The 25,223-nt window shown below is 46.8% G+C and overlaps 1 protein-coding gene across 3 annotated transcripts in view; it reads left to right on the top strand.

Annotated features, from left to right (window-relative positions):
* Positions 1 to 25,223, top strand: part of LOC147637266 (intermediate cleaving peptidase 55, mitochondrial-like) — a 71,825-nt gene that overhangs the window by 28,210 nt on the left and 18,392 nt on the right. For all 3 annotated transcript variants that reach the window (XR_015266367.1, XR_015266368.1, XM_086800892.1), the window contains exons 4-5: positions 22,310 to 22,519; positions 22,709 to 22,812. Coding sequence is in view for 1 of the 3 variants with exons in the window: in XM_086800892.1 (XP_086657018.1) it covers positions 22,310 to 22,519; positions 22,709 to 22,812 (314 nt within the window). In the remaining 2 variants the exon portion in view is untranslated. The remainder of the gene's footprint in view (positions 1 to 22,309; positions 22,520 to 22,708; positions 22,813 to 25,223) is intronic.

Here is a 25,223-nt window from a genome sequence, read left to right as displayed (position 1 = left end):
TCTCAGAAATTCAGGAGAAGTGACATAGATCACTGCTTGTACACCAAGAAAGCTTTGGATGGCAGTCTATTGATTCTCATTTTGTATGTTGATGATATGTTGATTGCCGGGAAATCTCGTAAAGAGATGGATGCTTTGAAGAAGAGGCTGCATGAAACCTTTGATATGAAGGATTTGGGTGATGCAAATCACATCTTGGGTATGCGGATACTTCGGGACAGAAATCAGCATGTGTTGTATTTGTCTCAGAAGGAATACATTGGCAAAGTCTTGCAGAGGTTCAATATGGACGGGGGGAAGAAAGCTAGTACTCCTTTGCCTCCATATGTGAAACTCAGTGCTATGGACAGCCCACAGTCAGATAGAGACAGGGCTGATATGGCCAAGATTCCGTATGCTTCAGCTTGTGGCAGTCTCATGTATGCCATGGTTGCTACTAGGCCGGACATTGCATTTGCAGTGGGAGTGGTTTCTAGATACATGGCCAACCCTGGCAAGAAGCATTGGGAAGCAGTGAAAGGTGTCATGAGATACCTGAAGGGCACACAGGATTTGTGCATTTGCTTTGGCAAACAGGATGCATTAGTGCATGGTTACACGGATTCGGATTATGCCGGTCATCCAGATAACCGGAAGTCTACTACCGGTTATGTATTTACATTCACAGGAGGTGCTGTGTCATGGATATCCAGGATGCAGAAGTGCACTGCCTTATCTACTACAGAGGCCGAGTATATTGCAGCCACAGAGGCTTGCAAGGAGGCATTATGGCTATCTCGGTTAGTGGTTGATTTGGGCTATACAGGGGATATTCCATTGTTGCATTGTGACAGTCAGAGTGCCATTCAGTTGGCAAAGAACCCTGTTTTTCATGCAAAGACGAAGCATGTGGATGTGAAGTATCACTTCATCAGAGAGGTGATAGAGAACAAGCAAATTCAGCTTGTTAAGATTCATACGGATGACAACCCGGCTGATCTGTTGACGAAGAGTTTGCCTCCGGAGCGGTTTGCTCATTGCAGACACTTGATGGGCATTGGATGAGGCCATTTTCAGCCTTGATATGGCCTTGTATATTATCATGTACATGCTGATTTTTTCTTTTCCTTTACTTAAGGGCACTTTGCCTTTAAGTGGGAGGTTGTTGGGGTAAAGGCGTTATGCCCACCCTTATAGTGTGTACAAGCCCATAAGTTATAGTACATAGTACACTTAGTACTTTTAATGTACTAAGTGCACTATGTGTACTAGTGCAATATACATGTGTGATAGGGGAGTCACACACTCATGCTTTTCATGAGTTGACTTATCCCCACAACTCTCTCTCTCTCTCTCCCTTGCTTCTCTGTGTATGTCTCCCATGAATGAACTCTAAACCCTAATTGACAGGTTTCTCCCCATCAGTGGGCATCCTTGCTTCACAACAATGGTGCTAGCAATAGTCTCGGACATACCTCCTGGACATCTGACTCGCCCAAAAACTTGCTCATATAATGCATAGATGCCCCATGTCATATCTGCTGGTATGCCAAGAGACTGCAGGCGCTGAAAGAGCCTCTCTCGTGGTACTGTGTCAAATGCCTTGCGGAAATCCACAAAGCAGCAATAGAGCTTTCTCTTCCTCACTCTGGCCTGATCAATCATACATCTCAAAGTGAATACATGGTCAGTGGTAGAGAAAGCTCTCCTGAAGCCTGCCTGCCCTGATGAGCGTAAACCTGCTCGCTCAGCATATAAGCTAAGCTCCTGCTCCAGCACTGCACCATAGAGTTTGGCCAGCACGTGGCCAACCATAACCGTCCTGTAGTTGCTCGGATCGAGCATATCCCCTGTTTTGTGAATCGGCACAATGGTGTGCATTGTCCACTCCGCAAGCAAACCCTCTGCTAGTGCCCTGTTAAACAGGTGTGCAAGAAAAGGAGCTAAAGAATCTACTGCATATATGAGATGCTCACCCTGCAGGCCCATATGGTCGGCGGCCCGTCCATGCTGTAGGCGGCGGATAGCTTCCTGTACCATCGAGTGGGTAAAGAAGCTAGCTGTGGTAGGTCGAGGCTCCTGTGGCTGAGGTATAGGTGGCTGTTGTCTGTGGGGCATGGTATAGACCCTCTGCATATGTGTGCCATGTCTGTGGGTCTGCAATAGGTGTCGGGGTCCGGGGCTCTCTCAAGTGCCGCCATGAGACAGGGCTATCTCTACTCGTGAAGAAATGAAAGATCTCTAGCTCCTGTATCTCTGCGAAGGCCCGCCTTTTGCGGCGAGTAAGTCTCCTCATCTCTCTCCTCGACTCCTGCTCTGTGATGGCTCCCAAGGCTCTCTGTATGCGGAGTCGTGAGTATAGGGCTCTGCACTCGTCATCATACCATCTGTTCTGGGGCATAGTCCCAGGTCTCGCAGGCTCTCCTGAGTATACACGATGTGGGAAGCTCTGTAATGCAGCCGTGTGTAAGAGTGATGCGAGCTGGGTTGTAATGGTATCCATAGATGCCAGGGGATCCATGAGTAGGAGCCCATCCTCTACTCTGCCAGTGTATATGTCTGCCATGTCATGTGTGAAGTAGATGGTAGTGTGTGGCGTCGGTATGTGGGGGGCTGGTGATACTGGTGATCCGGCTAGTGAAAATGCCAAGTATGTATGATCTGCCCCAATAGGACGAGGTGGAATGGAGAATGAGGTGACAAGCTGTGATGCCTCCAAAGACCCCATAATGTAGTCTACCACCGTGCCTCCGGTCCGTGTATGACCCCCATGTGGGAAGCATGTCAGCCCTCCTGATCCCGGCCACTGTAGCATCCCGTTATAAATAACGAGACGATGCCTGGCTCCCAACTCTAGTAAGTGGTCCCCATAATGTCCTCTGTCTGGTCCAGTGTCCTCTGATGCCCGACTAGCCCCTATCTCCTTTGGATCCACAGGGTGGAGGATCTCCATGTCATCATAGTCATACACCTCACACTGTCTGCTCTGTGTGTGGGCATTGAAGTCGCCCGTAAGAAATACTTCCCCTAGTGTAGAATAATGCATAATCTCCTCTGACAGACAAGTGTATTGCGAGGCTCCTATCTCCTCCTCCTGTGGCATGTCCTCTGTAATGACATAGGAGGATCCTGATGGAGAAAAGTAACATAGAGCTATGTATATAACCCTGTCCTGTGAGAGCTGTAAGCTGATCCACATGTATCTGGCCTCTGGATCCTGTGCTACCACTCTCAGTCTCCCCTGTAGCTCCCGTCTGAATAGGACTGCTACTCCCCCCGACCCTCTCGAGGTACCCTGGCGTGTGGTCCTCCTGTATGCTGTCTCCTACTGGAATCCCTCTACTCGAGGTAGCCCTCTCTCTGGGCTCTGATGTGTCTCTGTCAGAAGTATGATGTCTCTTGCCACCATAACATGCTCCAGTCGTCCAGGCTGCACCCATAGTGAACCATTACAGTTCCATACTGCTATGTGTATCTCTGTCAGTGGCTTGGTCTGTGTCCCATAGGCCCCAAACTGCTAATCCATGGGCCGGCCATCAATGATGACCCGACCATCTCGATAGAAGGCCTTCTTGCCTTCTCTCCTCGCGTGTAAGACTCGTGGCATGCAAGTTCTCCTATGCTCAAGCTGCATCCTCGTGAGATCATCATCCAAGAAAATAGGAGCTCCCTCTAAACCCCGTAGTATGACCCTCTTCCTCATGAATGTGACCCTCTCCGTCTCTCCTGCAAACTGTAGGATGAGGGCTCGCTTGCGTGTTGAGTCTTTCCCGGCTCTCCATGCTTTGGTGAAGGGGAGAGGGTGCTCTTCCTTGTAGCCGAGCTTCATGCATAGAAGCTGTCCATCTTTCTCGGGAGTGGAGTCGGGTGTCTCGGCTATACCTGTGACTTGAATGTTGAGGCGGCGGGCATGCCTCATCTTCTCCTCCTCAATGGTGGTGTGAATGATTTGGTTTTCTTCCCTTTGAGTTTCCTCCCTCACTTCTTTACGGATGTTCTTCTTCACCACCTCGACCCATCCTGACTGCTTGGCTTCGAGCTTCCCCTCCATGTCCTTTGCGATCTCCTTGGAGATCTCTTCTTTGATGGCCGTGAGAGTGTTGTCATTGATCTCCCCTTCTTCCTTCTCAGCATTCTTGATGGCTACCATTTCCACTTTCAATGCACTCACCTCCTCCTTGAGTGCCGTGTTCTCTTGTTCGAGGTTCGTGACCCGTGCTTCGAGAGCTATGATGTGCTTGTGTAGTTTGTTTTCCACCTCATTGAGGTTGGAATCGGATGTCTTCTTGTTCTCCTTGATTAATGCCTTCATTGCCATCTCGAGGGCCTCGAGTTTCTCTTGGAGACTCGGGGCCATTCCTCCAAGTCACTCTGCAGTCCTTCCCGCAGGCAGGGAGGAGAGAGAGAGAGAGAGAGAGAGTTATGTTGCTGCCTTGGGGGCCTGAGCAAGGGTGGGTGGGTGGGTGGGTGGGTGGGTGGGTCGGTGGCTGGGTGGGTGCGGAAAAGGGGGCAAGAAGCCAGCGAGGCGCACCGCACAGGCGAAATGGCGAACTGGGCAGACCTAAGGCGGCAGAGGCGAACTGGCGGGCAGAGAGGCGCACAGGCGAAATGGCGAACTGGCGAACTGGGAGGGGTGGGTGGGGAAAAGGGGGCAAGAAGCCAGCGAGGCGCACCGCACAGGCGAAATGGCGAACTGGGCAGACCTAAGGCGGGCGAACTGGCGGGCAGAGAGGCGCACAGGCGAGAGAGAGAGAGAGTGAGAAGTGCTGGAATTTCAGTATATACTATGGTACAAAAAGGTACATATCTGCAGCCCTTGGCTGCCTTCCTGAAAAGGTGGTAAAACACCAAAACCTGTCCCCTATGGGACCCCTAGTGATCCCAACCCCTAGTGGGTTTGAATGAATGAAACCTTGAGCAAGAGGGGCTATTTATAGCCCCTTGGACTACATGGGGAACTGGCCGACTGCTGGTCGGCCAGTTCATACTTCATTAATGCCTTTTTTAAGCCAGCCGACTGGTGGGTGGGGAAAAGGGGGCAAGAAGCCAGCGAGGCGCACCGCACAGGCGAAATGGCGAACTGGGCAGACCTAAGGCGGCAGAGGCGAACTGGCGGGCAGAGAGGCGCACAGGCGAAATGGCGAACTGGGAGGGGTGGGTGGGGAAAAGGGGGCAAGAAGCCAGCGAGGCGCACCGCACAGGCGAAATGGCGAACTGGGCAGACCTAAGGCGGGCGAACTGGCGGGCAGAGAGGCGCACAGGCGAGAGAGAGAGAGTGAGAAGTGCTGGAATTTCAGTATATACTATGGTACAAAAAGGTACATATCTGCAGCCCTTGGCTGCCTTCCTGAAAAGGTGGTAAAACACCAAAACCTGTCCCCTATGGGACCCCTAGTGATCCCAACCCCCAGTGGGTTTGAATGAATGAAACCTTGAGCAAGAGGGGCTATTTATAGCCCCTTGGACTACATGGGGAACTGGCCGACTGCTGGTCGGCCAGTTCATACTTCATTAATGCCTTTTTTAAGCCAGCCGACTGGATATCCTCCTGCGCATGCTGCTGCCCCCCTTATCTGCTGGTTCAGCCGACCCTGTTATGGGCAGCCGACACCTCCTGTCCTGCAGCCGACTCACTTCTGCAGCCAGCCTACTGCACTTATCTGGATCCTGCGCTTCAGCTGTCTGCTGCTTCCATGATCCCACTTGTCTTGCTCCACGTCCACTTCAGATGATACACCTGAAGCTCTGATCATTCTGGTTCTACCTATCTTCTACTGGTTCATGGTCTTAATCTGTTTGCCCCTTCTGGATTTAGCCTTGAGAAGGTCCATGGCATTGCTTATGCACATGACAGTGGTATATATACCACCCTGGGCTGCTAGTCGACCACAACAAAACAGACCGACAGCAGCACACTATCGGAAAAATAACAGTCGGTCAGCAATAATTGAGTCGGCCAACACCTAGATCAAGTCGGCCAGCAAATCTATAGTCGGCTAGTGAACAGATCAGGTCGGCCAACACAAAACAGTTCCCCACGACCAGGGACAATGAGGAAAAATGGAGAAAACTCTTAACCGGGCGGGCACACCTACAGTAAAGGCCCTTATTCCCTAATGAGTAATATGGTACAGACAGGAGATGACTGCTAACACCCCTTGTCAGCTCCTGGATGTGGAACCAACCCTAGTGAGTTGGAGTGCTGACGGAGCATCTGCTGAGGTAGAGGCTTCGTGGAGAGGTCCGCCGCATTGTCCTCGGTCGAACAAAAGATAAGCAAGATGTCACCAGCCAAAATCTTCTCACAAATAAAGTGTGATTGTATCTCTATATGCTCGGTCCAGGCATGGAAGACCAGGTTTCGAGCAATAGCTATATAGCTCCGGTTGTCGCACTGGATGACCGTGGGTTCCTTTTGTGGAAACCCAATCTTGCCAAGTAACCTTCGCAGCCACACCACCTTGCAAACAACACCACAAGCAGCCCGATACTCTGCCTCAGTAGAAGATAAGGTAATAGTTGGTTGCCACTTGTTGCTCCAAGAAATAGCTCTTGAGCCAAGGGTAAAGCCGGAGCTTGATGTAGATCTCCTCATGTCTAGATCTCCTCCCCAATCAGAGTCACTCCAACCTCGGAGATTGACTTGGTTCTTCGTTCCCCCTCTAGTGTTACATAAGAGGCCAAGATTCTTTGTATCTTGCAGATACTGCAAGATCCGCAATCTTGCGTCCCAATGAGTCTTCAAAGGTGTCTGCATAGATGAGCTCAACAGCCCCACTGGAAAACTCAAGTCCAATCTAGTGTTTAGCAACCAAATCAATGAACCAACAAGCTTCCGATACAAGGAGGCATCAACCTGCTCACAAGGATCATGTACTGTAAGTTTGGTATTTGGGTCCATCGGAGATGAAATAGGCTTGCAGTTCTCTATCCCAAAGACCTCTAGCAACTCATGAACATACCGCTGCTGAGAAACAAAGAACCCCCTTCGGGTCTGCCAAATCTCCAATCCCAAAAAGAAATGGAGTAAGCCTAAGTCCGTCATCTCAAACTCCTTTGACTCCACATGACCACCAGTGAGAATAAGATCATTCACATAGAGAATAATCAAGGTGACCACTTTGCGTTCTCGAAAGAGATACAAGTTCGGATCTACAACTTATCTTTGGAAACCCTTTCTAAGAAAGAAAGAATCAATCTTCTGGTTCCAAGCCCTGGGAGCCTGTATAAGACCATACAAGGGCTTCCGCAACTTGTAAACCATACCTTATGATCTCGAAACCTCAAAGCTTGGAGGTTGCTCAACATACACCTCCTCCTGCAAGTCACCATTCAAGAACGCAAATTTCACATCCATCTGATACACCAGTCATTGTTGAGAAGAGGCAAGGGCAAGAACTATCCGAATTGTGGTCATCCTCACTGTCGGTGCAAAAGTGTCCTCATAGCTGATTCCAGGCCGGTGAGCATAGCCCTTAGCCACAAGTCTGGCCTTGTGCTTGTCCACCGACCCATCAAACGTATACATGGTCTTGTAGACCCACTTGACAACAATAACTGACCGTTTTGACGGCCTCTGAACTAACTCCCAAGTGTTATTCTTCTCTATGGCTTCAAGTTCCACTTGCATGGCTTTCCTCCAAGTCTCCTAGGAAAGAGCTTCCTCAACGGAAGTGGGCTCTTTTTCCCGAATGATACGAGACGTCAATGCATAGTTCACTTGTAAAAGCTCCTTTGATTGACTTTTATTACAAACTCTATGCGATCTTTGAAATCCATTCTCCGTGGTCCACTCGGAGGGATACTCCGTAACATCTGATTCCCAAATGGTGTCCAGCAACCACTTTGGTACTCGAACAGAACGCGGAGCCTCCTGCTCCTATTGTGGCTCATCTCCAATCTGAGGCTCAACCTCTACAACTGACTGAGGCTGTATGGAGTGGAGATATGGGGACCCTCAGTGGATCACCACAGCCGAGCTGGTAGCACTGATGGATGGAGACGTATGGAGAGGTCTTTGGTTTCTATGATTTCCCGGATGATTAGGGCCAAGGCCTCCGTACCACATGATATTATCCGTGCAGAGATGGCTGCCCCCCCATTGGTAGTAGAGGCACTCACTCGATCAGTCTCCTTTATACATAGCACTTGGGCTCTCCCTAGAGACAGATATGCTCGCTTAGCCTTGGAGTCTTCACGACAGTTGGCATCACAGGGAGACGGATCTTGTTGGTATGCACAGATGACAGCTTGGTTCCAACTGCATGGCTTTAGTATGGATAGGCTACCTCCATTTCAGTACTCCCTGGATGCACCCTCCCTCTCTCTCACACGGGCAGAGATTACCAGACTTATCAGGCAGGACTTGACTCAGCTGGACACTAGGAGGACATGGATACAGCCGACACACGAGCTTGGTACGAAGATGGCTTTCTATAGAGATCATCTTCTCCAGCTCACGGAGGATGGGTTTGTGATTAGACCCAGCTACATGGATACTCATCTTTCTCATGGGGTACGGTGTGCTATTGGTCAGATGCCACATCCTCACACCAGCTAGAGATTGAGACTGGCAAATTCAGAGGAGTACCAGCTGAGGCCAGGATTTGTCAGCTGTGCCAGATGGAGCCAGAGACAGAGTTACATTACATATGTCACTGTCCAGTATATTATGAGATACGAGGCCGTTTTCACTGCCTGTTCAGAGAGGGCTTTGGACCACTTTCTAGAGTCATGAGATACCAGGATCAGAGATGCCTCGGATTGTACTTGCTGGAGCTGCGTAGACATAGAGAGGGTCTCCTGAGAGGGAGGGGATCAGAGAGGGAGAGACACCTACAGAGGCAGATTACAGACTTCTTTCGACCAGAGATTGAGCAGTCAGGTCAGCAGGCATTGCAGCTAGCCCCAGAGTACAGCCGCACCAGAGGTACACTGATTGATCGGGCTATAGAGCTGGGGCGGTCCAGGCGCCCCAAGATGAGAGGCCCATCTCGACACCGGCGGAGACTACAACAGAGGATCAGGACCATACTAGCACGACATGGGAGACGTCCAGTCAGAGTACTCACCATGGAGGATATTGAGGATATCCGCCATCGACCGATGAGAGACATCTTTGGATAGTGATGTGTATGATGCTTACCTTTGTTGCTGGAGTTTTCCTCCCACATGTTATCCATTAGGAGCTCCTGGTACCGTACTTTTCCTCATAGTTGTTTCAGTTTGAGTTAGTTGTTTAGTTGTTTTTAGCTTTCCTTACACAGACATTGTATCAGATCCACCAATTGTTGTAACCTTTTTGGTCTCATAGGTCATTTTGGCCTTTTGAAAACGTTAATATATCATTTCATTTCATTTCATTTCTCTCTCTCTCTCTCTCTCTCTCTCTCTCTCTCTCTCTCTCTTGCTTTTTGGAAAAAGAGAAGCGTGAGGCTGACTGTAAGGCGTGGGAGATTTCTGAAAAAGAATCGTGTATAGCAGGCTGCAGGGCTGCGCCTCTCCTATGCATGCTTATTGGAAGGGACTGTAGGCGGACAGCACAGAGTTTAAGGCTGGGAAGAACAGTACATGCGCCTGCAGTGCTGCGCATATGGCTATGAAGGCTGTGAGCAAGCTGCGCTTCTTGGCCTGATTGTTGTACAGAAGGTTCAGGCGCAGACTGGACTGATTTCAAGAGGGAGTTCATACAGGCTGATTGCTGGCTGTGGTACAGAACAGAGATTCAGGACTCTTTTCTCTCTCTCTCTCTCTCTCTCTCTCTCTCCCTCCCTCTCTTTAGTTCTTGAAGGGCTGGTTGGCTACTGGCTGCAGAGCAAACAGGCACCTACAGGTTCTGCTCTCTCTCTCACCTTTGCTTTTGGCAAGAAGATGGTTGTCAGTTGGGAAGTGTGAGTTGTGAGAAGGGAACACAAGGCTGGACAGCAGGTTCTCTCACAAGTATTCTCCCTCTTCCAGCTGCAAGACAAGAGGACAAGACAGTTCGGGGCTTTTCCTCGAGTCTTTTCTTGCTTGTGGAAACCGACATCAAGATTGTAAGTTTCTCTTTCTTTGTGAGCAAGTGGGACTGCAGGTGATGTCTTTTGAAGTCTCTCTTTTCACTGGCTCAACACTGCTCTAGAGTGGTTCTCTCTAGCCCTTTGTGAGGAAAGGTTTGGCAGTTTAGAGGGTGGAAACAGGACAAGTTTGTGGGCTGTTTTGGGTGAGTTTGTGGACTAGTTTTCATGTCTGAGATTATGGCTATGTGCATGGTTCAGTTAGATGCTTATTTAAAGCCTCATGGATGTACAAGCTTAGCATATTAGAGGTGATAAGAGTGTGGTGTTCTTGGGACACAAGGCTGTGTAACCTCTATGCTAAGAAGGTTCTGAGGATTGGCAGATTGGACTTGCAGACATACAAGCCATGGATGGCCATGTTGTAATCATCTAAATCTTTCCATTGAAATTGAATAAAGAAGTGCCGAAAGGGGCGCCAAGCTTTGGGCCAACAGGTGTCGTTCTCCTTTTTGTTTTGGAGCACTCTAGCTTCTGTTTATTTGATTATTTGTCAGGACTACAATTGGATTGGGTGACTACTAGTCTACCGCACTTTGGTTTCTACCAGAGGCCGGTTTCAGTATCTCCTGTCAGCTGGCCATTAGATGCTGGTCGGGCTGTAGCAGTACCTGTTTGCTGCCCGACTCAATGGCACAGCCCTTGGATGCCTTTGCAAGGCTTAGCCCAAGTAGGGGTTGCCTTGGGGCTAGCCTTAGGGCTGGCCCCCTTCTATGTGTATGAACCTAAAATGCTTTACATGCATCTAATGCTAAGGTTAACAACTACATGCTTCTGAAAGATGCATTTCTCCAAGTGGGTTAAGAGGACTGACATTTGATTGACCCCTAAAGCTCAGAGACTGACCTACATAGCTCGTGCATGACTGTCCCTGGATTGAGGGCTCACAATGGGATCACGTCGTATGACAAATAATCCTAAAAAAGGTTCTACTTCTGTACAAACGCTCCACTGATGGTCATGCCAGTGTTTCACTGTGTACCCCAGTGCAAGGTGCACGTGACATGAGTAGTGAGGGGTAAGATGAGACAGCAAAGTGATGGCCATATCCTCTGAAGATATCTCCTTTCCAGCCTGAAGAACCTCGTGATGAAGAGCCTGGAGTTTGTTGATGTGCCCATGGATCGTCGAAGACTTTGCAAGATTCATCACTCGCATCTGCACTTTCAAGGAAATTTTCTGGGCGATACCCTATTGTACAAAGAAGCCAAGTGCTGCCAAATCCCTCGGGCCAACGTCATGTGTTTGATGTGATCGATCACTTGGGGTGTGCAATTAAGGAAGATGAAAGAATGCACACGGGCATTGACACGATCCCACAACTGTGCTTGAGCCTCCCGCTCTTTCCTAGTGGATAGTGAAAGCTCCTCCTCCTCCAACTCTGACCTTGGAATTCCAACCACAATGGAATCAACCAAATCATAAGACTCCAAGACAGACTCCATCGTTACCTTCCAGATACCATAGTTGTTCCCGTCCAACTGTTGGTCCATTGGGAATGTTGGGAGGGTGGGTATCATCACATGCTTTTCTGCCATCTCGAGCAAATCTGCCATCTTGGGGGCTCACGAGGTATTGTGAAGGGAGAGTGGGTGGGAAAAAAAATGAAGAAGAGGTTGCAACTGCTATGGAAGGTGGCTGTCCAGCAACGATGCTTGCCTTCTACCTGCTTCTCCACATCCTGAATAGCCCAAAATCACTCCAATCAGCACCAATCGCTGTTGTTCCAAACGCTCTCTCTGTCTCCAAGCTTCAAGCCACCTGGGGCTTTGATACCATGTCGGAATGGGCAGTAGAAATGAGGCAAACACCTGTGAGAACAGAAACGTAGAACTCTAGGAGAGAGAAATGCCGTATAAACTCTACCATATACACGAACCCTGGTACAAGAACAAGTGGGAGGCAAGGGTGGTATATATACCATTGTGGGCTGCTGGTTGGCCACAACAAAACAGGCTGATAGTAGCACACGACTAGAAAAATACCAGTCGGCTAGCAATAAGTGAGTTGGCTAGCACCTAGATCAAGTTGGCCAGCAAATCAGTAGTTGGCCGGTGAACAGATCAGGTCGGCCAGCACAAAACAACCCCCCATGACCAAAAAAACAGGGAAAATATGGACAATAAGGAAAAATGGAGAAAACTCCTAACCGGAGAGGCACACCCACAACAAAGGCCCTCACTCCCTACTGAGTAATATGGTAGAGACAGGAGATGACTGCTAACATGCTAGACCTATATATGACTTCAACCAAGAAACACGAAAGACATTGTGCATAGTCCAACTTTCCGACAACTTTAACTTTAAAGAGACATCACTTAAACTTTTGAATAACTAGAAATGGGCCGAAACTTCGGAATGATAGTTCGGGACAACGCTTGCCTGCTTGCTTTAGCCGTTGTTTCATGATGCGGAGATATATCCAATTCCCTTCCTTAAAGTCGACATCTCGCTTGGATTTGTTGGCTTGCCAGGTATATACTTCGTGAGCCTTACAAAGGCGCTTCTTAACTGACTCCATGATTTCCAAGAATGTCTTGGTGGTTTTATTGGTCTCAAGAGATGGTGACACCTGTCTCGTCAAAGGAGATGAGAACCAACGACCAAATACTACCTCATACGACGTCCGGCCATTACTTGAACAGTGAGTTTCGTTGAGGATTGCGTGAACCAAAGGAAGATATTGTTCCCATTTCAATTTCTGGTCATGGCAGTATGATTTGAGAATGTCAAAGGCCAATTGATTTCTGTTTGGCCATTTGTTTGAGGATGGAACATGCTAGACAACTGCAACTTAGTTTCAAAATTGTCAAACAATGCTTTCCAAAACTGGGACGTAAATTTTGGATCTCTATCTGATGCGATAGTCCGTGGCAAACCACCAATGGGGTACCAAAATCGAATGAACAAGCGAGCTATGTCCTCACTTAAGAAATCAATCTTATCTTGATCTATGGAATTTGCAGCATCATGCTCAACATTATCACGTAGAAAGACCAAGTAAGAACAAGCTGATTTCTTTATTGCCTTGGAAATAGATATGTGGCTTAAAATGGGTATGGTACTCCCAGTAGTACCCGCATCAATACAAACTTCCCTACCTCTATGAGTAAACATAACTTTCTTTTCTTTGTGCAAAATCTTGGGATCCAAACGATAATGCCAAGGCATCCCAAGTATCACATCACATCCCGTAAGTGGTGCCACGAGAAAGTCTTCATAATCGAAATATCTCGGTATTTGTATGCGAAGCTTCCCAATGATGGGAGTGACCTTGACTTCCTTGCACTCAAAGGCATATCTGCATGAAAGTCCATGCCCAATTCCTCGGGCTTTAGCCCAAGAGCAACAGCCATCTGCATGGATATAAAGTTATCTGTTGAGGCATTATCGAAAAGGAATAAAGCTGTTTGGTCCTTTAACTTGCCCCAAGCTTTACATAAGATTCTGCTCTTTGGTTCATGTGCAGTGTTACCCTGAACATCGGGTATAACATTGACACTTGGTTTTGCATCCTGCATATTATTCGTTTTGAGATTCTGAGGGCATTGAGATTTCATGTGATCCTTGCTTCCACATGTGAAGCACTTTCCCTCTCTCATGCAATCAAGAATATGCTTTATAGACAGCTTAGGGTCATCCTTTTTACCCCCCGGCTTCTTTTCCGAGCCCCCTTTTGCATCCTTAGACTCATTGGGCATAAACTTAGGTGGCTATCCACCCTTTTTTTGCTCATTTTCAGCTCTGAATTTCCCTTGTATGAGTTGAATTCTTGTCTTTTTGATGCTCCCTTACCATGTAACTTCTCAGAAATAGTAGCCGAGTATATGAGCTCCTGTAGAGTGTTGTGGGGATACACTACAAGGCTCTTTTGAATGATTCTTTGTAGCCCTGACTCAAACTTTCTTTTCTTCTCGTCCTCACTAATTGTCATGAAAGGTGTGACCTTGAGAAGAATCCGCCAAAACTTTGAGACGTAGGAGGAAACGGATTTGCCTTCATCCTGTGTTAGCCAATCCCATTCCTTTCGTACATTCTTTTCGAAGTGAGGAGGAAGGAATTGATCATAGAATTGCTCTTTGAAAGCACTCCATGTACGAGCAGCCGTCCTGTCCAAAAGCTTTGCCATCCACCAATCACTTGTAGTCTCTCTAAGATGCATACCCACATGCCTGAGCATAGATTTCTCAGTGAAGTCCTCAGTGCAAAAGGCTATTTCAAATTGCCTTATGAAAGCAAGTGCCTTGTTGGTATCTAGGTTTCCATTATAGCTCTCGAATTTTATGTCCTTGTTCCCTGACTTGAACTCTTTGGTCTTCTTGCTGTGACGAGCATCCCGACGCTCTAAAACATCCTCCTCCTCGTCATGTCTATGATGGCGACGGTGCCCAAGTCTAGGGCTGATTTTCCGTGCAACACCCTCCATTGTGGATGGAACTCTGGGAGCCAGAACATACCTAGAAGGTGGAGATACCACCGACAATGCATGAAGGATCTTCTGCATCTCTCAAATGGGCTGAACAGTGAAAACCCCTCATCATCCCCTCGAGCTCCATGTCGATGTACATTATCTCCTTGGGCTGCATGCCTTCTCATATGTGTTGCATGGGCTAAAAACCCCCTCATAACACTTGCTTGGGCTGCATGCCCACTTACATCACTTGCTTGGGCTGCATACCCTCTTACATCACTGGTGCGGGCTGCTTATCCTCTCACATCACTGGTGCGGGTTGCCTATCCTCTCACATCACTGGTGCGGGCTGCATGCCCTCTCACAACATCATCGGAATTCCCTTCACGGGATAGCCTGCAAGGCTACTGTGTGAAGACCCACTTGCCCTCATCATCAGAAACATCATCGCCCCGGCTTTTCAAATAAGCAACAGCCAACTCTTGAGGCTTGTCAATTCCCATTTGTTGGACAATTGCATCAAAAGTGACCACATCAGCCTTGACATGAGATTTTGATTCAATGACCCTCTGTACATTTGGGTCTCTTTGCAAAGCACATTCATCAAGGCATCAATATCCTGTTGATCTTCAGTCCTAGCAGACCATGGTGGATCGTTATCTACCAAAGCCCCAACATGATCCCTGTCTCTATCCTCTTCCCGCATCCGGCGAGTACGAGCGATAGAGTCCTCCATAGAATGATCTGACTGTCTGGCGGCGAGTACGAGTGATAGAGTCCTCCATAGAATGATCTGACTGGTTGGCCATAGAATGATCGGACTGGCTGGCCATAAAGTATCTACCAGATTTTCAGGAAGAAAAGAATTTCTGTGCCTCGGAATTGCTCGCTACCAGCTTCCCAAGTATGATACTGAATAGACTGCAAGGGTGCGATAGTGCTCTTACATGGACAAGAGAGCCACGAAGTCTTTCCACACGCTCACTGCCGCTTGAACCAAAAGTAACCTCTTTCAAGGCCGGACAATAAGACGAGGGCTACCTTAGAATCCCAACCTTCTCTCACGGATAATGACTCCTTACAGCTATATCCAGCATCATATAAGGTACAAGCTTTGTAGAAAGCCAAGCTCTGATACCAATGTAAACAGGAGGGCAACTGTAACAAGGAAATCTTTTCAATCATGAAAACTGAAAATACACATAAGCATGCCAGATAAAAGAAGATGACAACTTTGCATAGTACACCATACTAGGGGCCAGAAGATGGGCTGAACCCTCCCCCCCCCCCCCCCCCCCCCCCCCCCCTCCTCCTCCTTTATGGTTAGATTAATAAAAAGGAGCATGTTTCCAAATACAATTTCATGGGTATCCATGATTCTCCACTGGCTAGCACCTCTCTCTTCCAGTACAGCAGGCATAGTTGTTTCTCGTATCGGTACGAACCCATTCGTACCGTATAGTTCGTACGGAACAAAACCCTGCTTACCGAAGATCCCAAATGCTCGCAATACTTTGCAACTTTCGTGTCCACTCAATATTCCATATGGGGTTGTTGAGAGACCTAAAAAACTGGCAAGGTAGACTGGTAGTGTACACTTGATTGGTAGGATAAGAGAATCTTGCTACATCACTCGGAGGTCCTTGGTATAGGTAGGCTAGACAGTTAGATTCTCAAGTTATGTACGAGGGAGAAGATTTGGACATGGCCATTTTGATCTAGAGAGGAGTCCCTAAACTTATCACCCTAGATGCACTGCTCGTATTTGTGCAAGGACGGTCCCTTAGTCATAAACGCTACACTGGGAGACCTTTGGTATTGCATTACCCATCCAGGTTCTTTTTTGGAGACAATCGGGAGATCCAATTGGGAGAGACACATATCCATGTTCTGGTTCCTCAAGCACTGTGGACTCCTCCCCTCCCAACCTTCCCTCACATTCAAGTGTGAAGCTCCATAGGTTGTAAGTGAAAAAAAAAACCGTGTTTTATCGTTCCGAAAATTTCATATCGTACCAAAAATTCCCGTACGGTATCGTATCATATGGTATCGTATTTTCGTACCGTGACAACTATGACAGCATGAAAGCAAAACAAAAACATATGCAGAAGTTTCAGCGCAAGAGGGCACTTCCGGCATCACGCACATGCATGACAACTATGGACAGCTCATAGCACTCCCACATCAGCTCGGAACAACCCTTTATCTTCACCTTCCTTTTGTATGGCTCACAGGACAAGTCGACCAGCCTTGAGAGGCTGTTAACAGCAGTCGACTAGCCCTCAATAGCCACAAAAGGAAGTGACCAGCAACAGTATGCGAGCCGGTAAGTCTCCGATCAGTAGAGAACCTGTCCAGCCAAAAATCGACCAGCTCTTCCCCCTGTTTTATGACCTGTACAGCTGCTTTTCAGTGCTGTAAAACAGTTGGCCAGCAGTGGGAGACATGCAGAAGGAGTCAGTCAGCGTCTCTCATACATTTGGTGAGTATCTGTCGCAATAGATAGCTGTAGTTGGCTGCCGGCAGGCTGAAAACCAGTCGACCAGCTCTCATGCACACTAGAAAAGCATGCGCCTACCTCAAATATGGAGTTCCAATAAAAGCTCAAAGGTGTGCTTTTCTAGTCCAAAAGGAGGCGCCTACAAGGGTTTGGTACAAATCAGGTCTGGTGCCCACTTTATGGCTGCCACACGTATTAAATAAGTCCTATCTAGTGTGTACAACTTATAAGTTGTTTGGTCACTTATAAGTGTGTGTGAAGTGTGAAATCATAAAGCTGTAAATTGGGTTTTTGGGGACACTTATCACCTGCAAAACACATGTAGACCACCTGTTAGTCCCAAGCAGGTGTGCACATACACGTCCAGAGGGTGTCCAGGCATCCCCCTGCCTCATGGACAACGCAGACATAACTCTCAAGCATTGTCCAGGCAAACAAGACAAGTCATCCAAAGGTAAAACCAAAGTCATGCACACACATGAGTGCAACTAGACTGGAAGAAACACCCATCTGCTCAGTTGTATTAGTTAAAATGTCTAGGGCTCATGATCCTTCCGGAACCTTCCCAAAACATAAATACAGAAAATCTCCAAGATAGCTAGTCCCATGGAATCACATCATGTCAGGCTCCATGAGCCATACATGTACACCATGTCAGGCCCCACAAGCCACACATGTATCATCATGTCAGGCTCCATGAGCCATACATGTACCGTCATGTCAGGCTCCATATGCCACACAAACACACCATGTCAGGCTTCACATGCCACACATGAGCAGTAGAAAAATAGAAGCTGTGAGGAATTTTGTGACAAATGGTGTTAGTGGAGAAAGAGGGTGGAAATCCTTCACAAAGGGCTCTATTGAACATGTAGGCTAGTAGGGGCACCAAGGTATCATCGGCATGTGAGAGGTACTCAGCAGTGAGTCCCGCCTGATCCTGGGTGCACCCATTACGTAGTCTACGAATGGCCTTGAGAACCATGCCCTTTGTGAAGAAGGTGGAGGGGTAGGGACCTGGGTAGAGATGGCTGATGGGGATGTGATAGAGGAAGCGTGCATAGGAGTGCAATGTGTTCGGGTAGGTGATAGGTGTGTGTGTGTGTGTGAGGGGGGGTGTTCTCGGAATCTCCTCCAGGCCTCTTTGCAGTTCGACCCTAAGAAAAGTCATTATAACTCATCCTCTTTTCGAGCGAAGAACTCCTGTTTCTTGCGTTGGGTGAGGTGCTGAGAAATCTGTTGCGCGTGGCACTTCGTGATTTGTCGAATCTGTACCTCATGCTTAAGACCGGAGCGTGTGGCTCGGCATTCGTCATTATACCAATAGTTATGGGGCATGGAACCACCCAATACTCATCCTTGAGCCGCTCAAGTTAGTGAGGCGGTATCGACATCATCCATACCATCCGTGGTTAGTGGGTGGCTCTGACTGCATGCGGAAGCAGTGGGAAGCTTTCTTGAGGCTTTGGCGGCTTGGCTCTTTTCTCACTGATAGAGAAGGTGATCCCACTTGGCATTATAGACCACCTATGTGGTTATTTCTCCCCGCTCCCCCTGTATGAGATAGCCTTCTCCTCATAGAGCGGCCAACCGGAAGGGAAGTGCATCTTTCTCCTCCTTTTGATTATTTGATCCCCGCCCTATACATGAGGCGAGGTTGTATTAGCCCTTCATGGTTGTATTTAGCCCATCGTGGTTGTTTTTCATTAACTAATAGAAGCATCTATTTCTCGGGAAAAAAAAGTTAGTGAGGTGGTAGGGATAGCTTCTTAAGGTCCGTAACATGTTGGTCCCATTCCCATTTGTAGGCAACAACTCCATAATTGGATTTTGCCAGGGCCCAATGTGTCCAGTGTCCACCAAGAGATGGCTTCCCCTTCTATGTAGCAACTAGCTAACACAAGCTTTTCTATATCTAACTTCCTACCAACAGCAAAATAGGCTTTGAACTGATGAATCCACGAGTACAAAGTTGTGGGTATCATCCTTGCGTCAATAGTTGCAAGCAATTTCTCGTGCTTCATGTGTCATCCTTGTTCCTCCTGTGTGGCGGCGCGACCTGCCACCTGAGTTTGAAGCTCTAACTCCCGTACCTATAAATCATGTAAAGCATGGGACTGTTGTGTTAACTTCGTCATTGAGATAGCGAAGAAACAATTTCTTCAAGGATTTGGTTTTCTCCCTCATTGTCAGAATTCGCCATAGTTGGAGTGGTCAAGTTTTTCCATAACCGCAATAAAACCATCCACTATGTGTGTGGGAGTCGTTTTGTCATGCTTCCATGCAAGGGGCTCTAGCTTTCTGAATCTAGCCTTACGCAAAAAACGTGAGAGAGAAGAAGAAGAACTCAAAAATAGCTAAACAAAACCTAGCTTGGCATACCATGTTTAACCACCCAACCATTATATATACCAGTGACCCTAGGCGTCGAGTGTGTACTTTAATGGCCACACACCATACTCACGCGCCCCCTATGTCCCCGTTGGTAGGAGTCACATCTGACATGGTTTGGAGCATCATCGCTCTCTATGAGTCCGTCACTGGACGAGTGAGTCTCAAAAAGGTACATCGTAGGAGATTTTTAGCACTTTTGGGGTGAAACAGGGCTGCCCTCTATCACCCACTGTTTTTGTCTTCATTGATGAGATCTCTAGCTTCATTGATGAGATCTCTAGCTTCATTGGTCCCACACCAGATTAGCCAAACAGAGTTTGCTACAACCTTGATGATAGTGGATGCACTGGACAATTTTAGACAGTCACATACCTCCATTGCATTAGTCACATGGATCCCTGCAGGTCCTCGAGGCTTGCCCTGGAGTCCTCGAGATAGCTAGCACTTGAGGGCCACCCTGGAGTATAGTATGCCTTACTTTCCTTGGTTCTCAGTATATGGGCTCCGCATGGACCGCCTCCCACTCCTTGAGTATAGTTTGGACTCATCACTCCCCTTTTCTCCAGCTCTCTCATGAGGACACCAACTAGGTTATTCGGTTAGATCTTCTCAGCCTCTACACCCACTACACATGGATCACACATTCGGAGCTCCCAATGAAGATGCACTTGTATAGAGATCACTTCCTCATGCTCACTGAGGATGGATTTATCCAGCAGCCGGGCTACCTGAGTGTTCACATGTCCCATGCCATGCGGATTGAGCGGGAGGTGTTTGGTGAGGGATTTGGTTCACTCTCTAGGATCATTGACTTCTTGGACCATTGTTGCCTATGGCTCTTTTTGTTTGAGCTCCGCAAACACACAGACACTTTCTTGAAAGAGCTTTGGCCCTAGCCACCCCGACCCCTCCCTCGCTATCCATCCATCGCTTTTTCCGGACCGAGGGGGTGGAGGACATCCATACGGTGGATACTGTGGACCCACCTCGGGCTGCTCCGGACCCACCTCGCCCGAGAGGAGTTACCTCGGACCGGGCCTCTGCATTCCAGAGTGCCTGACGCCCCCGGTCCCCAGTTGTCGGCCATGATCCCCTCATCAGCTCCAGGTTTAGGACATGCCCCACGACCATGGAGCTACCTTTGCACGTGACGACGTTGAGGGAGACCTCTTGGCCATACTCATTAGCCCCATGCTTGATATTTTGGAGAGTGGTATACCATCTATTGAGGGCTGATGCTCCTCTCATGTTCCATGTTCCTGGTATTCCATGATGAGATTCTATGGACAATTTCGTATCACTCTAGTGAGATAGCTTTGTTTTTTGTTTCTATTTTATTTTCCGTTCCATGATGAGATATGCCATGGACATTATTGTATCACTTTGGTCTCATAGGCCCATTGGGTCTTTAGTAGACGCTTAATATATCTTTCTTTCTTTCTTTCTAAGAGCCTTGTTCTCCCTCTCTTTCTAGGCCCCATGCTCGATATCCTTGATGGCCCCCTCCCCATACCGGGGGGTTAGCTCCATAGGTTCTATGATGATGATGGTCCCACTTTGTATTATATGGCTCGGATTTGACATTCCCAGCTCATAGCTCGCCTTTGTTTTCTTTTGTACCATGATGAGATTACATGGACACTATTGTTATCACCTTTTGTCTCATAGACCCACTGCGTCTTTTGAAGATGTTTAATATAACTTTCTTTCTTTCTTTCTCTCTCTCTCTCTCCCTGGACACACCATGGAGATCTTTCATCCTCCATAGTCTCTTGGCGTGCAAGTTCTCATGGTTCACCATTTTCCACCCTTCATTAAACAGGGCATTAACTTTTTAAGTTATCTGGTAGTGTAGTGTGTAGGTGCCATAATCCTTGTAAATAATGAGGGGTAATACTTACCACATGCAAAGCCCATTTGAAACATATGAGGCCTCAAACAAGGTCAAGCACATGCGTCCACGGGGCTCCCAGGTGTGCTTGACGCTGTGGACCTTCACAAGCGTAAAATCCAGGCAATATTGACACTGAAAATTAGGTTCACACATGCATGTCATGAGCCAAATGAACATGCTTATTGTGTAGTGCGCCATTGTATTGGCCCAAAGTTCCATCTTCCAAGCTTGTATTTTTGTAAATCTAGGAGCAAGGGGTCAAGCTGATGACAGTTTGGGTGGCGGGGGATTCACCTGTAAAAGGGGCCCACGGCCCCTAATTGAAGCATTCATTTCATTCTTCAGACCTCAGCCACTCTTGAGAAAATTTGAGCAGTCAGAAGCAGGCCAAATCAAACCCAGAACTCAGCAAAACAGGAGTATATCTTCATGGCCTTCAGATTTTTAACAGTACTTGCATTTTGAAGGAGAAGCATTCAGTCAGCTGCTTTGTTTCCAACAGGATTTACAGAGAGGACAATGGGGAAATTTGCTCTCTTAGTTTCATAGTCACAGGAAACGGCCGTTTCAGTCCCTAGAAATGCGTTTCTCCGTTTCACGACCCCATCCATTTCCGTGGCCGTTTCTCATTTCCCAAGTAATATTGTCACAGGAAATGGCCGTTTCCACCCTTAAAAGCTCGTTTCCCCGTTTCCATTCCTTGAACGCTTCCGTTCCCCTTTCTCGTTTTCTAGTGACTATGCTTAGTTTTCAACATTTTTATTGCTCTAAACAATCCCTTGCATAAATCTTGATTAACAGGCAAGCTGCATCCAACCAGTGAACTAGCATCAATGCCCTTAGAGACCCTTAGTGTATTTTGCAAAGTACTCATTCATAGTGCATTGGAAAACCTGATAAACCCTACCCCAACTCTTATAACTCCTTAGTGGTCATGGCTAATGCACCCTTGCAGGGGATGAAGCATGTGATATTTCTTCTAATACATGAAGTTACTCCTTCTCTGATGGCTCATATTTTTCTGCTTAAGTTGAGCTTTGCAGTATGTAAAGATTCCCATGCTTGTGGTTTTGCAGATTCTACCTCGCTTAGTAAAACAAGCCAAGGCAGTTTATGTGGAAGATGATGTTCCTTCGGGTTGTGACCTTGAGAAGCTATCAGCTTTCAAGGAGGCAGTGCAAGAAAAAAAGGTTCATAGTGTACAAAGATATGCTTATGAATCTCGTTGGGTGAAGTCCCCTTCAGAAATAAATCTGATGAGACGGTCAGCAGCAGTTGCTTGTCAGGTGCAACTTTCTCTTGTATTGATCTGGTGTTTATTTATGCCTGTATTGATCATTTTATACTATTGATGTCGACTATTCTTTTGGATGCTATCCTAGATTTATTTGCACATTCCGTCACGGTTGTCTCTTGGTCGGCACATTGTGAATCCTATAGCCTCTAAGCTGCTTCTTCTTTAAATGATTTTCTAGGCCTTCTTACAAGCAATGAAAATTTCTCGAACGAGGCCCCATGAGCATGTCTTAGCAGCTACTGTAGAGTTCGAGTGCAAGTTTAGAGGAGCTCAACGCTTGGCGTAAGTTTTTGACCACTTTCTTGAATTTCTTGCCAGTTGTATAAAAGAGCATATGTGAAACTATCGATTTACCAAAACAGGATGGCCTTTCAATTTGTGATTTATTGAAAAAAAAACTTGTGATGCCAATTAAGTTGTACAAGGCACGAACAGATGCACATGGTATGAATATGTTTTACTTACACATGTTTTGATTCAGCATTTTCATTGCAAATACCTCTAATGGAGGCTATATGTGAGAGGCTCTATTTCCTTGATGTAGATGTGTAACGTGCTAACTAACATCGGAAAACTTGAGATGAGCTTAACGCAATTAATCATAGATTAAGGCAAAGATGCTTGACAAGCACAATAAACGAGAGAGAGATTTGAATTAATCTACATGCATGTAAATTACAATAAATTGAAAAGACTGGGGTGTTTCCTGATGTCGTGATGATGATGCAGATGATGCTTGTACTCACAGTATGTTAGGGAGCCCTTAAGTCTGTTGGCTGCCCACTATCTCCAAGTACATGCATTAACTCTACACTTGCCCTCTATTTATAGTGTCCTATGGACTAGTTGGCTGGCTTTGAGGGTTGGTTAGCTGCCAACCCTAAAATTATAAAAAAAAATGTCCAATAATAAGAAATATGTCCAGACTTGGATGCTCATTGGGTGCTTGGACAAAATACAAAGAAGAGGCTCAAAAGCCCCAAAATTTACAAGAACTCTGCCATGAACTCGTTCTCTAAGGTGGCTAATGGGTAGGGACATATTTATGTTTCACTGCTGGCAGGTGTGCACGTGATGTCACATTCTGCTTATATGATGCTCCTGTGCTTCAACCTAGTGTTGGTCCCAGTGTGGGTGCAAACTCCAACGTGATGTCTTTGCCACTTCCTCCTCGGGGACTGCAGGCCTCCGGTCCTTGGCCTTTGTATGCTTTGTTGGTACGATTGGAGCCACGGAAACCTCGGAAACTGTTGAAGCACTCAATCATCGTCCTTCTCAATGGACTCGGAGAGTAAAGCCTAAACCCCATGTGTTGCCACTAGTGACGCCCTTGGAGATTGGTTCAGGAACTAATGGTGGCTTTGCACAACTGGACATTTGTGCTCCTTGGTTGATCTCAAAAAATTGCGGATTCCAATTTATCCCTTGCGTGTCACTGGTATCTTGTTACCCTTTGTCTTCAACTGTGGCACTCCTGAGTTCAGCTTTACGACAATTGCTTCCACTTTGGTGGAGGGTAGAATGAGGCTAGCATGGCTAATAATGTCACGATTGTGACTAACTCTCTTAATCTCTCATTAATTGTAAGGACACCAGTGAAGTGTCATACCGTGTAACATGGGTCACCTATGAGGAGACATGTCTCATTCAAAAGACAACTATTCATTGAAAAGTCACACCCTTTCATAAGGGATGTGTCTCTTCATTTGTAACTTTTCAAGCCCTACTTAAGAAGGTCTTGTGTCTCAATGCAAATAACACAGCTTTCTGCTCTTTGTGTCATGTTTACTCAAGCATTTAAATATTAAGATCCTTAATTATGTTTAATAATGTTTAATTAAGCTAAAAGCTTAACAGAGTATGAGAGAAAACAATCTTCAACAAGTAGTATGTCCACAACCAAACCCTATGTGACTATTTGGCCCTCCTGGTTCTATTTCATATGATGAAACCCATGCCCGGACACCAAATAGGTGGAAGAAGACATGGGAATAGGGTCTATAAGGTTTGATTAAGAAAAAGCACCATTCTTGGTCAAAAAGCAAGAAAAAGGAAGAAGTTAAATAGGGTTGACTGCGAGTCAAGGGCACCATTGGAAAGAGGAGACTAAGCCGGACCAAAAAGCTAAAAGCTGCTTTTTCAAAACGCAGCTCCAGGGCCAAAAAGCAAGGCCGTGAAGCTTGAAAAGCAAAACAAGAACTTTTGACTAAAGTTGAGTAAGATTTTACTATTAAAAAGACCAAAATCAAAGTAAAAGGCAAAAGCATCACATTTTGGCAAAAAGCAAGGCTTCCCCAAGTATAAAAGAAGCATGAGCCTCTCTTGAGCATCAAGTTGAAAAAGAACCTCTTCATCGTGTTGCCATGTTGATTGACGCATGGAGATCATCTTCTCCATCATCATATACTTAACTAAATCATGGAATTAGAACTTGATCAACACAAAGGGCTTGAACTCAGTACGAAGGGCTTTGTGCATGTGTGAGAGCATATCTTGATACAGAGTTCTACACCCACTATTGGGCACTGATAACATTAGTGGGAATGTCGTAGTATCTAGTCCATACTATGCATAATGGAGTTGATAGTTATATAGTCTTGTGGGTTGACTACTATGACTATATAACATGCATGTTCCTAAAAGGTGAATTTGGGCATGTTCCTGGATTCAACTAGGTATATAGTTCAGCCGTA

Source organism: Cibotium barometz, chromosome 7 (assembly GCF_041138505.1).
Source record: "Cibotium barometz isolate CiBa-2024 chromosome 7, ASM4113850v1, whole genome shotgun sequence".
In the NCBI taxonomy this organism is placed as follows: domain Eukaryota; kingdom Viridiplantae; phylum Streptophyta; class Polypodiopsida; order Cyatheales; family Cibotiaceae; genus Cibotium; species Cibotium barometz.
This window is presented reverse-complemented; position numbering and strand designations above follow the sequence as displayed.